Raw genomic sequence first — 17,932 nt, forward strand, 5'->3', positions numbered from 1 at the left:
TTGTTTTTTTTTTTTGCTAAACTACTAAACAAAAGGCTTAAAAAAGCATTTTTTTTTAATTTTCTTATAATTTTAATTGAAGCACATTAATCAGATAAAAAATTGTATGAATACCATTTAAAATCTTTACCATTAGAATTATTTTAGCGTATTTTTTCAAACCACGCTTTGCAAATGTTAAAAAAAAGAAAAAAAGAAGAAGCGCAATGGAAACCGCAATGCCTTGTATTTTTTAGCTGCATGGTGCCCTCGCCCCCCTGCCACCCCCTACCTATATCCGCCCCTGCAAAAGGTGTCATTTCAAAATCATGGGAGCATTTGTTCCACTCCCCCCTCAGCAGTGAGGCACGACTTACTAGTCATTACGCGGACATGCACCAACGTGCTTTTTAGCCTACATTTCTCGGCGGACTAAAAAGCTGCATTCCGCCCCACCCCTTGCAAACAACATCATCATCATCATCATCACCGCACACAGTACCCAAATCAGGAAGCAGCGCCGCACGTTTTCTTTCAGTCTCTCGCCCCCCCACTTTTTTGTTTGTTTTTTTGTTTTTTGTTTTTTTTTTTTCTCTTGCGGAGGCGAGTTTTACGGTGATCAAAGCGACGGCGAACCATAAAGAGGAAAAAAAGGGCGTAATCGTTGGTTGGTGCCGTCGACAACCGACGTCGTCGCCCTGCTTGCTGACAGAAGACTGACAGCCGGTTACATCCAGTGTTCGGGCGCTCAGCTGTGGATGCAATTGGCACAGCAACCGGAGACGGGTACGTGCAACCAGGTCCAAGTGGTTCAATTCACTGAGTAGAAGTGAGGAGGGTGGGCATAAAAGCAAACGAGAACGGCTTGTAATCGCAATCGCGTCAGCCGCCGTGTTTCGCTCGCGGGTGGCGCGCGCGCGCGGTTACGATAAACGCGCGACGGCTTGTTTACAGCGCGTAATAGACGTTACGAAAGCTGCGGAGGCGTTGTTTTCGGAATATATCCGCGTCCAAGTCTACCGAACTCTCTCTCTCTCTCTACCTGGACGCATTAAACGCCGTTTCAGTCAGCGGCAGCAGCATCACGGCCACCAGACTGTGTCACTGCCTCGTCATGTGCTTTGACAAACCCTAACCCCACCGAAACACACACACACGCACGCACGCTGTTGTCTCTCTGCAGTCCCCACGTGCAATGTAACACTGTCGAACAAAAACCGAGAGTCACTCGCAATATTTCGACCCTTCTCTTTAATTCGGCTCACTGTTAGCGCTTCGACGTTTTATGAAGCGCCGGGCTACCAGGAAGCCCTGCGTGTTTGGATGTCAGTGGAGTTGTTAGTTACGTCAGCAGGGCTCTGCTGTACGTTCCTCACAAACTGAATCATTCATTCCAGCCGCCAGTATGCGGCGTTAATAGTGCCGACGAGTTCAAAGAAGAAGAAGTTAAATCTTTCAAACACAGGAAGTGGTACTGGACGAAGCACGTGCACTCATAAAAAATTCAAAGGATTTTGTGGGATGTTGCCGCAGAGCAGCTTTGTGCTTTACATTTTCCACCCCCACGCACCCATGTTAGCTTGAGCGTAGGCACAAACCTGGCAGTCCACCTGCAATTAAGTTAATCAATCCTGTAAACATCGAATTGTACACATGGTTGTTAGCATCACATTAAACGGTGCTGCCTTTTGTTTTAACGCTTGTAGTTCCAATTCCCCTTTCCTCATAAATAGACGTAATGCGACTTTTGCGCTGCCCCCATCGCACCTTGTCAGGTAACATGTATCGCTGTTAAATATTAAACCGTTAAATGTGTTCTGTGGTGTCATTTCGGTGGAATGTTTGGTAAAACTGGAATTCCAGGAGTCGCGACTCAACCTTGAAGCCCGGCAGCTCAAGAAGGAGCTTGAGTTTGCCTGTGACTACCTGAGCCGCGAGGCCCACAGGAATGCATTCCCCTCGCATTCCTCAGCGTTCTGTCGGATTTGCCTCCGCTTTACCCAGAAGGGAAAAATGCCAGGGGGGTTTACTTAGCTGTCACATGATCCGCTTGGCATTACACTGTTGAGCTAGAACCAACATACTGATACTTAATGCAATCTGGTAGGCGAGTTACTGAAAGAAAAAAAAAAAAAAAAAAAAGGTCAATCATTTCTAATTTCCCTGATGAATTAAGTGATCCGTGTCTCCTTGTGTAGACGTGACTGTGTCACTATGTTTTTCAGGTGACTCGGTGAGGTTTGTCAACTTCCGTGCTCGCGTTCTTACAAACTTCCTCTTCTCTTTCACTTCCCCCTCCTTGTCTGCCTGTGTTCTTGGCAGACAGGTTGAGTCACATTAGTTTAGCTGTTGTTGTGTTATTTTCCGCCAGGGGTGTATTCCCGCCAGTAATCTCAACGTGCGACTCTGACTGCTTTACACATCAATCGATATGCATACTGGCAAATTCTCACAGTTTTGTTTAAAGTGTTGCAAAGGACTTTTGTAATTGACACATTGGAGACCACAAATATGTTGGCTGTTTTCTTCAGCTGCAGAGAATTGTTTTCTATGTTTGGTTTGGTGTTGTTGTTTTTTTTTTGTTTTTGTTTTTTTTTACATGGATGCCTGGGCCTATTATTGTAGCATTTTTGTTATGTTAAAAGCATTGCAATAGATTGTGTGTGGTTTTTTTTTTTTTATAAAGTGAACTTGTCTATCTGTTTAAATAGTGCCATTTTTATATCCTGCTTAGGCTTTTTGCAACTTGTCAGCTTCTCTGAGATTTTCCAGCAGATGGTAAATGAATGCATTAATCTTGGGTCATTGAGAAAAGCTGATAAGTAAAGTAGTTGGATCGCGAACCCCCAGACGGCGGTGGGTATTTGTCTTCATTGAAAAACACTGAACTTATAGTTGGCGCCTAAGGCCGTCTCACCTCAGCAGATGTGTATTAAAGCAAAAACAAACATGTGCTTGGATTAACCATGCTGTAGCAGCACACAGCTGTACCTCACTGTGACTGGTATTCTGAAGAGCTGGTTGTGCTTGTTGAAGAGGAAAATATCCCAACTGAACAGTTATTTTTTTATTTTTTTGCCTTTATACGAATGTTCACATTAGTGATGATAATTGTCATCATCTAATGGGCCACTTTACGTTGCCAAACTCCAAGCCATCAGCTTATGTCAAGTGAGCTGCACGCTCAGAAAGCAGTGGCGCTGATGTGTCAGACGTACAGCTGGGGGATCAGAGGCAAACATTGTGGGCAGACACGACTGGGCGGTCGCTTGGCTGCCAAAACTCAAACTCGTCTTCTCGCTTGATGCAACACAACTGTGGCTCCCTTCTCCGTGGAGCAGTGTGAGCCAGAGTGGCACTGCTGTTCATGTGCAGTGGCAGTGCGGCGGTGACTACATGGAGGGTGTTGTTCTCGAGTTGAAAGTGAATGTCAGTCTGTCGGAAACGGCAGATCCACTCTTAAAATTCAAAAGGAAAAAACGTTTTACCGGCTGCTTTTGTTTCCCTGATATCATTTAATGGCAGTGTTAATGGGTACTTTTTTACAATGCCAGCCGACGACTGTCTTTATACTGAGAAATAAGGTCTGGTGACCTTTTTTTTTAATTTATTATGAAGCAGAGCCAATTAAACCAACACTTGCATCGTGAATTAGTTTGGATCCCTGTACATTGCTTCGCTTCTTTTCTATTTAGCCCGACTCATTAAAAAAAAAAAAAATAGCATTGCATAGAAAATCTGATGTCCTTCAGGCCATTCAAAACGAGCGGCGGACAAACAGCACAGAATCTGAATTTAACTCTGCCTGTCTTTTGGGAAAATATTACCCGAAGGACACGGTTGTTATTAGAGGGCTCCGTTTGGAAACATAACCTCTGACCTTTCAAGCTTATGAAATTTGTTTTGACAAACTTAAAGCAGAGAGTAAGCCTTGTTAGTTGTGGGCCTTGAGCGCTTAAGATGAAAATGCCAACAAATTAAGAGGTGGACAAATGCAATCTGGCCGTTCCTTGGTTTGTTCAGAAAACATTTTCCAGTCAAAATGATTTTCACCCGTATTTACTTTGGACTCAGATATGAGGTGCTATTTTTTCAGCAAACACACAAGGCAAATTGGCTTCCAAAGTATGTTTTAAAAAAAAAAGAAAAAAAAAGATGATTCTAAGCAGTTGAAGTGCCTCCAAAATGCGATGCCCGACAAATTCACAAGTCTGTTGTTGATTTATTTTGTGCCTTCAGGAACAGAAATCTACCATCTGCTCACTCATATGTAACAGGAGAGTTTCAGTTGCATAAACATGTCAGCTTATTAGTGGATATTTGTGAGTGTTTCTTTCAGTGTTGAATGCGTCCTGGTAATTTATTTAGAGGCTTATCCTTCAGTTTGTTTTTTTTCCAATTTAACTGCCTGAAAGGTTAAGACAGAAATGAATGTGTAAAAACTAGGAAGTAGGAAATGTGAGGAACAGCTTTTAGTCTTTTATTTCATTAGAAAATGCATATCATGTCACATGAGGTAAACACATTATCTTGTGTTATTATATAGCACGTGCTAACCCACCAGCCCAGTTAAGCTCCAGCGGTTAAATCAATTGGTAGGTTTGTGACCCACACATTTATCCATGCAGTCAGTTACAGCGAGTAACCCTCACTTGTTGGTAGTTAGTCTAGTCTAGTTCAGTCAGTTCGAGTCAGTTCAATAGTAAAGTCTGCCTGTTGGCCAAGATAAGTTGGCAGTGATTAGCTAAGCTGCTCTTCTTTCAGTGCGTGCATTTTATTTTCTGTTCTTTTGAACAGCGGTGCTATGGTGAACTAGATTGTCTGCACAAGGTGCACCACTGATCTGTCTGAGCATGGAAAATGAAACTGCTGTTGCAAGTGACGAGTCGAGACTCCACTGCTACGTCAGTAGTGACATGCAGTGCAGTCCTGTGTGGCTGTATTTCAAACAGAAGGATTTTTTTCATATCACAAATACATGTATACTTTAAAACCACCTCCTCCTCCTCCTCCGTGTCACCATAACTAGTATCAGCCTCCGTATTAACTTTGATCGAGTGACTGCATACTAAATGATGGCAGCGTCAGCTGACAACAAGGCGTTTGGCAGCTAATACGATGTGTCAGCAGCGTCAAACGCTATTGCAGAAGCTCTGCAAGCTCCCATTAGCAAAAGCAACTCGTGTCATCTGCTACACGCCCTGGTGTCAACAGACTGCTGCCACGGTATTGTCCATAAAGGCTGCTGTATTTTCAAGTCTCTGTCTCGAGAGGTACTTGTTTTTGTCAAAGACAAACAACAGAAGCACAGGCATAAAACAGCGTAAACAAAAAAGCAACAACAACAATGCAATCAAAACAAAATTAGCTAATAATGTGTAAGTCTAATTCCCTCTAACGTGAAAAGCAGCGCATTGGAGGTGCTGCACGTTTTACAGTCCGTATATATCTAATAAATTTGCCAGCTCACTTCTCTGGTCTGGCCGCTCCATTTTATCCTGGCATCCTCAGCTGTCAAAAGAACTCTAGGATTCTTTGAGCGGGGTCTGGTCTTGAAATTCTGCACATACAGGTGTTATGTTAGTGAAAGAAGCAAAGTGAACATGAAACACGTGTGCGTGTGTGTGTGGGGGGGGGAATAAGAGAGAAAAGGGAAGTGAGTCGACGAGCAGAGCGGCGAGGCCCGATGCCAGGCTTCCCAGGCGCAGCTCTCACACTCATTGCCGTGTAAACAGATGCCGCCTCCTCCGAGACAGATGTTGACATTTGACCTGAGATCCCATGCCAGCAGTGAAGTGCTTTCGCTGGTAGACTTGTCAGCGAGTAGCTCTCACTCTCTCCCTTCCCATAACGTTATCAGCTCCTCCTTTTACGCCCGTTTCGTTGCTACGTCGGGTGTTAAAAGAAGCTGTTGCCCCGCTCTCTCGCACACACACACACACACACACACACACATTAGCGATCTTGAACCCGAAACAAAGGTCCCGGGCAACGACAGGCAGGCAGACAGACGCTCCAGCCACTCCCAGCTCCTGTCAAGACAGTGAGGAATGTGCTTGTCAGCGTGTTGCATTGTGCTGTGCATGCGTCTGCTGCACTCCAGTACTCGTACAGCCCCCAACGTTAAAAGCACATTGCTCAGGGGCAGAAGTCTACTCTCGAAGTGATGAGTCTACTTGTTCGCATAATTATTATTTTTTTTATGTGTACTGCAGAGCTGTTGTGAGGGAAAGTTCACCCAAAATTGAAACGATCACTTCCTTACTGTTGGCATCTTCTAATCTGCAGGGTTCCCAGTAGGTCACAGGATACCACCACGTGGTATAGAAGTCGCAAAATTCCATCAAAGATAAAGAAAAAAAAATGAAAGAAAAGGAAGAAAAGCATTGCATGCCTCGATACTGCTCCTGTGGTTTCATCCGGTATCGCACGTGATTGAAATTGGACTCCGAATGGTGATATTCACAATATGTATTTTGCAAAATGTCAGCTGCAGGCCCCTCGCCTGGGTTGTGTCCACGTGAGCGTGCGTGAGAAGAACACTCCAAGCGCTTCCACTTCCTCTCTCTCTCTCTCTCTCTCGAAACACCACCGCGTTTGCGAACGTCGAATGTACGGCACTGATTAAAATAGCCGCAGCGTCACGTTGTCGCTCCGTCTCCTGTGTGAGAACATGTAGATCTTGGATTTTCTTTTTCTTTTTTTTTAAATGTTGTTTTCACACACAGACATTGAAGCGCTTTGTCACCGTAGACCTTTGGAGGGATTTTTTTTCCTCCCTGTGTGAAATGGTTGCTAATGTGGATTAGTAAATGGAAGCAGACAGTGCCTTTGCTGCAGGATAGCGAGTTAAAGGCAGAAATTTCAACTTTTCCTAAACTTTTCCCCCCAGTCGCGTCTGTGTATCTGTGTATCTCACGTCTCAAGTTGTGTTTTTACTGCTTTCCCTCCCCGGGGATTTTTCCAATGGTCCTTGAAAAAGGGTTGTGTTTAAATCCCCCAAGAACCAAAAACCCCCTCAATCAAATTCTTTAATCTCCCCTCCCAGATCCATTTTTTTTGGGGGGGGGGGCGGGGGGGGGAGTGAACCTGAATTTTTTGTAACGTGCAACAGGGGATCATTTAGACGAGCACGAGTCCGGTCCACTGCAAATTTTGCTGTCGATATTTTCTTAGTCACATTCCTGCTGAAATCATTTTTTTGTGCCTTCACGCTGAACCCTCTTTTGCAGTAACAATTCAGACGTTGCAGTCCCGCTGTTGTGTCATTGTTTCCTCATCATGAGAGCACCGAAGTTTGGGACTCAGCTGTGCTGCTGATTCCAGACCTGCACGTCCCTCAGAGTTTTCTCAGAGCAGTTATTATGCAGTGATCCATGTTTGTGTCTCTCTCACAAGGACAAACATGTTGCAGCAAAGTAATTCCTTTTGCCTTAGCAGGCAGCAGTAAACAATATATAATAGTGAAGTAATTTTCTTTTGTGTAGTTTTAATGTAGTTGCTAAAACCTCTGATTGAAACATGTTTTTTTTTAGCCGAGCTGGTTGATTTTTTCAATTTCAAATGAAATCGGCAGTTCAAGTTGCACTTCAGTAGCTTTATAACGCCGTCGTAACAGTTTTATGTGTTTTAATCTGTGTTCCCTTCGATCTTTTCAGAATGAAATGAAGTTTAGTTTCAGTCAATAATTCATACCAAGCTCAAACCTTTGATGAGAGTCGCGGCGTTGTCCCACGTTGATTTTCAGTATTTGCATCACAACCTGTATTTGTATTTATCATACATAATCAAGTGTCATATTTAAAGTGTTAACACAAACTAAGACTGAGATCATTGATATGCCTGTGGAAATATGTAAAACTCTAAATATATCAAAACTATATAGATAGATATATTGGATCCCTGCTTATCACACTGAAATCCTAAAACATATCATTGTATAAAGTGCCACTAAATGTAATGCAAGGTGCGTAAAGCCGGACGGTCATCCTGCAGGTGTTACTTCAACTCTTGTCTTTTCACTGCCCTTACTGCTTTTTTTTTTTTTTTTTTTTTTTCAATGGCAGGTCTTGCAACTAGTTAATCCTTGGCCTCAAATGACACTCTGGTCATTTTAAGTGTTTCAAAAAAAAAAAAAAAATACTCCTGAGCTGCTGGTGTCAGTCGTTTCTCCCATGGAAACGAAGCCCAGACGCTTGGTTGCATCCTCTCAGCCATAGTCGTATTAATGCAGTAGCCTGGCAGCCTCTGATAATCAGCGCAACATTAAAATTAAAAACAACTGCACTGCGGTCGCAGTTTTGTATTTGTCAAAACAATGCTCACCTGTATCTATGGCTGCAATTCCCCTTTTATGAGAGCGACAGCAGAGCCTCGGTGAAGCAGAGCCTTTGCTGTTAATTAGCCGAGAGGCTTTCAATTGTGGTTAACAGTGAAGCTGGTTCCTTGCTGCATCCCTCGCTGGCAGAAACCCTTCCACGCCCCCTGTTGATTTCACAGCCACTAGCTGCCGTACGCCGATCTTTTCCAGCCGATCAGATCCAGCCATTAAACCTGTCAAGATGTAATGAGTGCGCAGGCCCCAGTCGGCGCTGCTCCCAGCTTAACCCTCAGCAATCGCCACAAAAAGAAAAGTGGGCGATTAAAAACTTTTTTTTAATGCATCGTTCACGTTTTCTTTCTTTCTTTTTTTCCAAAATCGGAAAAATTAAATGCGTGTTGTTCTCAGGAGGATCAAAGGAGAATTGCTTTTTCTCCTGCTGCCTTCACAACATCTTCTCTTTTCTCACTAAATGACTGAGTGATGCGCAAGGAACAAAATAAATACTAGGCTGCAGGCTAGATAGAATTTCTACATAAATCACTGCTGCTCGTTTCATTTTCTTTTTCTTTTTTGGTATCACAAACTAGCCCCTCCCCCACCTTTCAGCTCCCCTGCTCTCTGCCTCTCTCTCTCTCTCTCCCTCTCTCTCTCTCCCTCCCTCTCTCTCTCTCGCTCTCTCTCTCACATATGCTATTATGCAACAGTCCTTCCTTGCATGTCCTTGCAGGATGTCAGTGATGATTGTGTAATATTTCCAGAGAGAAAGTGGCTGCGAGGCCTTGCGTTCACTTGCAGAGAATGCTTGCTTTATGCGTTTTCCCCACGCGCAGGTTTTAATGGCGTGTCGCTCTGGGGCACACAAAACGAGTGCGCACCTACTGGCAATGTGGCCGCATGCCCTCGCTGCAGATTTAGCCATATGCTTTACCTTCTTTCTTTTTTTTTCTGCTGTTGTGGCTCAGCAGCTAGGACACAAGATCTAATAAGGCTCAGCGTGCACAGCATATTAGGGCGTGATCGACCCTGTTTAAAGGGATTTATTAAATTCATTCTGGTGGTCGACCTCCAACAATAAAAACAAGGTTTGTTTGGTCAAAAAGCTCCTAGTTTGAGTTGTGCAGGCCTTACAGAACATTCGTCTCTGGCTCTCCTATTCCCACCCCAACCTGCTCCATCCATGGCTGTAACAGCCCAGTCCATTGTGATTGGCCAGCCGCTCACTGCTAGCGCTAGCTCTCATGCGGCGGCGATACCTTGCTCGTATTTAAAAAAAAAAAAAAACTAATAATAATAATAATAATAATCAGCTTGACTTGTGATGTAGAAAGTCAAGCAAAATCCAAACGGCTCATTGCAGTGTCTACCCAGAAATGTGCAAGTTGTAATTTTTCATACTTGGTGTGTTAGTTGACATGCCAGTAACACAAACACAACATGTTAAAGAGCTGAAAAGGTTGATTTTTCACAGTAGGACCCCTTTTAAAAGTGTCGTTTGTCTCCATAATGAAAATGTGAGTTAGAAAATGTACATGAAATACCCTACAAAGCTTCCACTTTACCTACATAGACAAGATAAAAGCTAAATGGATCAGAACAGTTTACTGCTGCTTCTTTAATAAAGCAAGAAAGAAAATCCAGGACCAGTGTTACATTTCTTTCTTGAAAGGTTCATGTGGTTATGATCTTTTTGTTTTTATAAGCTGCTTACAGTCATCTTACTCGGTGACCTGAGCTTGTGCCTTGGACCTAAAATTGAAACTGGACTGCTTTCTAGGCGTTAGAGGTTGCTTAAATCTTCCTGAAACGTACATACTACCTTATTTCTTGTCTTCATTTCAGTAAAACTACTAGTTAAAGATTAAAAATGAGTTAAAGATTAGTTTCAATAAGAAAGCTTGTTTGTTTTTCTTTTTCCTAATTAAGCTTAAGCCAAGCGACACTGATAATGGAGCAATTTCTCATTTGAAGAAAGCAATTTTATATCTATTCCTCGCTTAGTTTTTCAAGAAATGAACCATGAAAAGAGTGCTCTCTTCTGCTTGGACTTGTTGGATTAAGTCTTTTTAATGTGACTTTGACACTAATAAGAATACTTTCCACCGCGTGTTTCTCGCGCGCATAGAGAGAAGAATTAGAAAATGTATGAAAACGGCATAATTCCATCACGACTTCCTCTGATTGCGCTCCCTCGAGGTGTGTTCGTCTGTCTCAACTCAGAGGCACACTGCGCAACTTGTCTCATGCTAACGGGGCTTGCCGAACGCACGTCGACGTCGCGAGCGCTCCGCTATCGTGATCGAGGGACTGCAGCTGCAGGCGGCCAGCGTCAGCGGCACGAGCTTCAGCAGCCAAGACCCAGATATCGAGCCTGAGGAGATGATATGATGTGGCGAGGGAGCGTGATAAATTGAGCGCGTGGACGCCGAGCCGATCTGCATGCCCTGTGCCAACAACGTGTCTTCGATAAACTGGCTTAGCTGCCGCTCTATTGTGAAGAGAGTGACTTCCAGGAATCAATTTGCATCAGATATAGCTGCTGTTACGTGTTAGATGGAGGCTTACGCGGAGCCAGCGGGGGAACATTTTACACTGTGTGGGTGTTGCGATGGCAAATTCCACGTAGGCATCAGATCACAATTAGTTTGAGAATTCTGAGGTATTGAGGTTGTTTACCTGCACTGGCTTTGCTGTACAATATCCTTCTGTCCTGACCTGATTGCATTTTCCTCACACTTGCTCTGCTTGTTGTACTGCCTGCTTGTTGAAGCGGTGGTTTCAGCGTAAACCTCTGGGCACCCCTTGAAGCAGGCACTGTGTGCTGTTTTTGATTAACCCAAATTAAGTGTTACACAAGGCAAATTGTGTGTGTGTGTGTGTGTGTGCTTGTGTGTGAGAGTGTGAGAGAGAGAGACTCTGGTGTGGAGCATATTAATTGTGACCTAGATTTTGATTCCTTGGAACGACCGACCTTTTTAACAGTACACATTTAGAAATTATAGGTTGCGGACAGCGAAAAAGAGGTGGGATCAAGTGGGACATCGGGCAGGACGGATGAACATTGAGGGGAAACTGTTGACATTGACGTCTCCTGCTTTACATAGTGCGCCTCACTCACTGCCAGGTTAGATCGTTTTGGTTCGTATCTGAAGCCACACTAACCTTGAAGCTGTGCTCCATCCATCCATCCATCCATCCATCCATCCATCCATCCATCCATTCAAACACACATCTACTGCCAGTTTCCAATTAGCCCAATGTGAATGTCTCTGGGCTGTGGGAGGAAGCTGGAGTAACTGAAGAGAATCGACGGACATGCTTCACTTTCTCTTGAAAATTTCCACTGTTAATAATAATTTCTTCTTTTTCCCCCCTTGTAACACAGAAACATTACAACATCAAAGATATATATATATATATATATATATGTATATGTATATATATATATATATATATATATATACATATATATATATATATATATATATATATATTTATATACATACATACATACATACATACACACACACACACACACACACACAGAGAGAGAGAGAGAGAGAGAGAGAGAGAGAGAGAGAGAGAGAGAGAGAGAGAGCACCATACTCTGCCCATACACTGTTCAGAAATGCGCACTAACCAGAAAAGGAAATGTTCAAGGAGCCAAAGATGATGAAAGCCTTCTTTGTGATGCCTTGAGAACTCCCCTAAAAGCCCAGACTGCACGCTGGGATTATTCCAAAGTAAAAGGGGGAACGACCCCTCGGAGGGAAGAAAAATGCATCCCTGAGTGGCGGGCGCGTGGCCGAGATCGGGATTCATGCAACGTTTCGGCGCTTGAGCCGGAAAAAGACTTTACACCTTGGCCACTTGTGCCTTTGAAGTCTATCAGCAAATGACGAGCCGCTCTTTGCGCCCAGTCGAAACATTCAAGGCTCGCACTCGCTCGGCCACACTCACTTCTCCACGTACACGTCTCTTACTTCCTTGAATTAGGTAGATAGCACACTTCTTTGTTCTCTTGTTTTTCAGATTTGAGACACACCTATTCAAAGTGGCCCTGGAAACGCACAGTCTTGACTTTTGAGCCAAGTAAGAACTTGGTTGATGTTTGTTACCACTTAAATCCCCAAAGTCTCCAACACAGCAGCATTTTATAGGATTTTTTTGACTTCCTTTTTAAGTGGGAACGTCTTTGAAAAAAAAAAAAAAAAATAGACTTGTTTGAGATAAACCAGACTCGCACACAGCATCTCTCTTCTGAATGCTGCAATGGCTGCTGCTCCAGATTGATGTTTGTTTCAAATAAATAAATTAATGAACACCCGGCTGTTGGAAAACATTTCTTTTGGTTTGTTTATGGCAGCAGTTAACGAACAGTGTTTTGAGGTGGACGTTGCACGGGCTTATTTGCGCAGAGCGGGGAAATGGCAGCTCCTAAATTGCATCCGTGTCAGAGAGAAACGCCGGGCGGAGAATCTAACGCATCGCAGCCATAAATGGTTTCTGATGCTACCGTGTCACAGGGAGCATCAGAAACGTAATAAGGCAGTTTTAATGGTAAAAAAAAAAAAAATATATATATATATAACCAGGATGTTGAGTGTTTGTACGACTTCCTTTGAAAAGTCCAATGTTTAAAATTTGGCCTTATTTTTATATTGGTAAAGGCTTAATATCATTTTTAGTCGATAAAAAAACCCGATGAAGGCCAGAAAATCACCAGAAAAGAGTTTATTCCCAGCGTGCCGTCACAATGTCGTACGTGCCAGCCAGCGCGATGTCACCCGGGGCTGACGGGAAGCGCGCTGATCCAACCCTTCCGGCGACCTCGCCGTCCTCTGTCTGGGGAAATCAGGTCGACGTTTCCACCCGTATGGGTTCCCAGCAGGGACGCAGCTGGCGAGCGTTCCCCAGATTGTGATTCAGTGTCGGTTCCCGCGTTTTGTTTTTTTTTGCGCGGGCCCTGGCACCTGCACCTTCCTTCCACTAATGTGTTGACGTTTTAAAAAGGGTTAAAAAAAACAAGAAAAAACAAAAAGGTGTTTTCACGACCGCGAGCGCGTGAGTGCGATTGCACAGTTTTGCACCCTGCCTCTTAGAGGTAGCCCGTCTCAAGATAAGAAGGAGTACACAATCTTTACATAACGTGCACGCTCGTGCAGCTCTTAACCGGCCCTCTGCTTTCTCCCTCCAGTCTCTGTCGGCAGCATGGGCCAGCACCTAGGAAAGAGAGACTCACCTGCAGACAGCAAGGTAAGAGTGACTCAACCCCAAACCCTGAATGCGACTTCACCCTTTATCATCCCTTTGTATCACCTGTGTGTGTGTGTGTGTGTGTTTGTGTGTGTGTGCGCGCGCGCGCTTTACCGTGTTGGTCTGAGAAACAAGCATGTGTCGAATTTTTTTCTTTTTTTTTTTAATTTGAGGGCTTATCAGGCCGGCCTTTATCAATCAGACTTTGTACTGTGGGGCTGACAAGCTCTCAGTTATTACACACCCGGCGCTGAGTCATAACCTCCTCCAAGCGGGAGGAAAGATCTGAAGCCTGAAGTAGCTGGAAACCAAGTGCTGAATTTCTCTCAGGCTGTGAATGTGTGTACTTTTAAAGATCTAAGGAATGGAAGTTGTTCCCGTGTGTGTGTGTGTGTGTGTGTGTGTGTGTGTGTGTGTGTGTGTGTGTGTGTGTGTGTGTGTGTGTGTGTCGTTCGTACCTGTGGCACTTGGAAAACAAACACGGGCTCGGTGCAGATCTCGCTGCCGCTGGCAACAACTTTGCAGAGTCGATTCTCAGATGCTGTGAGAAGCTGCACCTGCTCGTCTTCGGAGACGTTTTTGGCTTCGCGTTCCGGAGCTGAAAGGGGAGATGAGGGAAATGTTTCTCTTTGAATGGTGGGGTGAGGTTTGTTTGGTTTTTTTGGGTTTTTTTTTTTTCCTCCATCCACCTGTTCCGTCCCAAAAGTCTATGTATGAATTCATTGAATATTTATTTATTTATTATTTTGGCCAGAAAACACACTAAAACAATACACAATTCATGTTTTTTAACATTACAACAGACCGAAAAGGTATGAGGCTGAAGTAGCTTTGTTCTAGAATATAAAATAAATAATTTTTGCAACATGTTCAACTGAAAAACCAACATGAAATCCTCATTTTTTTGGTGAAGAATAGTTGGCTGGATCACCTCCCCCCTCCCCATTAGTTTTATACAGATGGTCCGCTGATATTTTGCGCGCCGCATCTTTTTTTTTCCCAACTCTCTCTTGGGCGGCCGCCAGCATCCCACTCTCTCCCCTGTTGCCATGGCAGTGTCTGAAGCCCGACGAGCGTCCATGGCTTCCGTGCGTCGCCCTCTAATAACCTCTCCAAGCCACAAGCCGCAGCAGTGGTCCGCCAGAGCTCCTGTTTGAATTGGAGGGGATAGATTAATGAGTGTGCACGCCGGGGGGCGGGGGGGGAGGTCCACGTCTCTTCCGACCATCACCTTTTCTATTTGTCGACGCTCCCCCACCGTTAAACCCCTGTCCTCCCTCTATTATATTGAAGAGAATTTGTAACATTTGGCGAGTGCAGGGATAGAAAGATGGTACGACTGCTCTGGTTTCCTTTTTCAAAATGACTCCCAAAAGTGAAAAAAAAATCCTATAAGAGAATTTAACATTTGAACATTTTTTTTTCCCGGTGACACATTTTCTTCAATATAATATTCCCATTGGTATAACATGATGTCTGGTGCCACAGGCAGTTTTAAGCCGGGCAAGCAAACCTGCCTGAACCACACTCGTGTTTTGCAGTATTTTGCATTATACGCGGTGAAGACATGTCCCCATGTAGGTTTCACTCAGGCCCTGTTTGCACTTGGTAATTTCATGTGTTTTTCGTATTCCGATCGGCAAAAAACACACAAAGTAACCAAGTGCAAACAGTCCAAATCCGTTTTTGTTTTGGTGATCGCATCGCATAAAAACGCATTCGTCACGGACGTGCGAACAGAATGCGAGCTCAGTCCACATTAACGACCGCCTACTCCACTCACCTCTCCCGTGTACGTACTTGGTCGGCGCCCCACCTCCCGGCGTCGTCATTATAAAGTTACAAACAAGAAGCCAAAACAAATCATTTTTGTTAGACTCGTATATTAGCATGCTAATAAATTTCATTCCGGATAAGCGTATTTTGTCAGCGGAGCAGCGGGTCGCAGTTTCCCCACATATGTTGATTAAATGTGCGACGTTGCATCCGAAAATTTGCCAGCCACTGTTGATCCGAAAATAAAGTCGTCGGGGGGGGGGGGGGGGTAATGCGATCACAAATGGCACGCTCGAGACGCATTTTAATGCTACGTGCGAACAGATGCTTCGAGATCCGTTCTCGTGATCCAATCCACAGGTGTTGATGGCCCATCTGGAAACATCTGCATCACGTTAACCTCCTCGAGTTCACACAAGCTGGAACATTCGCAGATGTTAAGGCAGCAGACGGTTGTTTCCGTAAATACACACCCGAGCTAGCACATGTAGCGCTAGTAAGTGCACTAGTTAGGTACTCCCAGATTATTTGTTTTTGTGGCTGTTGTATATTTTATTCCTTTGACTTTTTTTTTTTTTTTTTTTTTTTTTTTTTTTGTTACACATTAACTTCGCCACAATCAGACCGCCTACATCAGCGTCGAGGTACATGAACTTCTCAGAAATTGTAGAAATGCCAGTGTTTACTGCAAAGAGGTATAACTGCCAAGCACAAACTTGCTCTGTGGATATCAAAACATATTTTTGAGGATATTTGAGGTGGATTCCAGCGAGCTCCAGCCAAACAGGGTCTTTACTTTAGCTTCAGATTTATGTGCCGAGTTACGCACAAAATAATTTGTGACTATTTGAGTCACAAGCTCAGCGGAGGCACAAGGGGTGGGCGACCTTGGGATATGTTTGAATCAACTGATGGTAAGTATCACACAGTTCTTGTTTAGTGGGTAGCTGGACTATATATGAGAACAAACTGTTTCCCAAATTTGTAAGACCACATTTTTGCAACTTTAAAACAAATGCAAGGATTGTTTACGGTCACCTTTCTTTGCCAGAAGAAAAAAAAAACAAATCGAGCAAATCCATCCCAGAAAAAGGTCAATATAAAATGGAAAGGTGAGTTCTGTTTTTTTTTTGTTCCCATTTTGGGGCACTGATAAGAGCATGCAAACGGCACACAAGGGAGAGTTAAAGCATTTTGGATTTATTCCGACACAATATTTTTCATCGCTTATGGAACACAAACACAAGCATTTCTCTCGTCTTCTTCTCTCTAATGGCAGAGCTGGTGGGTCTTCTGTGCCTGATGGAAAACATCTGCCTCTAATAGGGCTTCAATTAAGCAAAGCAAAATATATTAGATTTATTCGTTCGTCCACATTTTCTTGACTTCATTTCAATGCTCCTCCTCCAGTGCACAAGTTAAAAGGCGGCCGCTGCCTCCGCACTGTGTTGCGGAGGAGAATCACTAACTGAAGCAGCAATTTGATTTTATGACATTGTATGATTAACGCCGTCCTTGTTCAAAGCCGCCTTTTTTGTCACGGAGGTTCAGATCAGATGGTAATAAATCAAGGGCCGTTACGACTGAAGCCACAGTCAGAATTTAAGAGAGCTTGGGCTAATATTGGCATAGCATCGGGAATTAGATGAGTGCAACTCCTTAGGTGGCCGTTTGAGTTGTTTGGCTTAGAGGGTGCTAGTGCAAAAAAAGAAAAGAGAACTTTTTCAGGAGTTGAAATCTATCAGGTTGCCTTGCAAGTAGGGGAAGAGGGAGTGTGACAAGTACAGCAGCGTCTCAGATTTTAAGAGGAAATCTCAAATGCCAAACCCGAAAAGGACCTTTTTGGTGTTGCTTCTGGCCGGCTCGCCGACTCGATAATGGGCGGAACGATCATGCCGACGTACTTGAGAAGAGGGGATCCCAGATCAGCAGGGAGGCTGATGGCTCGGCTCACAGCTTTGCTCCCCAGGAGGAGAGAGCGCACTCTGGGGAGGAGAGAGTGGAACCGGGAGAGAAAGGTGGATCCGTCCGTCAAACACGAGGCTGTGGAGAGAGGCGTGAGGTCAGCGTGTCGCGCTGAAGCTGTGTCACTCGTCGGGGCCTCTTGACGAAGTTGGAGGGCCTCTTGCGGAACTGCTGTTTTTTGTTTTTACCTTCTTTCTTTTTTTTTTTTTGCCCTGATTATGGTGACATTAAAGTCAGTGGGAGGGTCTGGAGAAAACAACGGGTTGTCATAGTGACAGTCAAGCAGGAACAGATCGTGACCGGTGAGGGAAGGTTGTGTTTAGGCGCGGCTGGCTGAGTCGTGCCACCTCTCCAGATTCTGTGTCATTTTCAGTAAGGGTGAAATTCTCCTCTTTTGTGCGGGCTTAAAAGCATTGGCTCCGATGAAACACTTTTCTTCCAGCAGCCTTAAACACGGCAGGCTGATGACGTTTGAGACTTTTGTGTGAGGGTTCAAATGACGGGATGAAAGACCACTACCCCCACTCCCTAATGTTGTGTTGTGGGATGGAGTAAAAGCAAAGTCCTCAATAGTTTCAAGATTTCTATTGTCTACTTCTCAGTGTGATTATACACATGCCAAACAATCAGAATTTC

The 17,932-nt window shown here is 44.1% G+C and overlaps 1 protein-coding gene across 1 annotated transcript in view; it reads left to right on the forward strand.

Moving 5' to 3' along the window:
- The first annotated feature begins 463 nt into the window (after positions 1-463).
- Positions 464-17,932, forward strand: part of LOC142879562 (myelin basic protein-like) — a 54,822-nt gene continuing 37,353 nt past the window's right edge. Inside the window, 2 exon segments of the mRNA XM_076012928.1 lie at positions 464-765; positions 13,497-13,555. Coding sequence (XP_075869043.1) covers positions 738-765; positions 13,497-13,555 — 87 coding nt within the window. The 5' untranslated portion in view covers positions 464-737.

Source organism: Nelusetta ayraudi, unplaced genomic scaffold (genome assembly GCF_046127955.1).
Source record: "Nelusetta ayraudi isolate G7.1 ecotype Tasmania unplaced genomic scaffold, CSIRO-AGI_Nayr_v1 ptg000136l, whole genome shotgun sequence".
Lineage (NCBI taxonomy): Eukaryota > Metazoa > Chordata > Actinopteri > Tetraodontiformes > Monacanthidae > Nelusetta > Nelusetta ayraudi.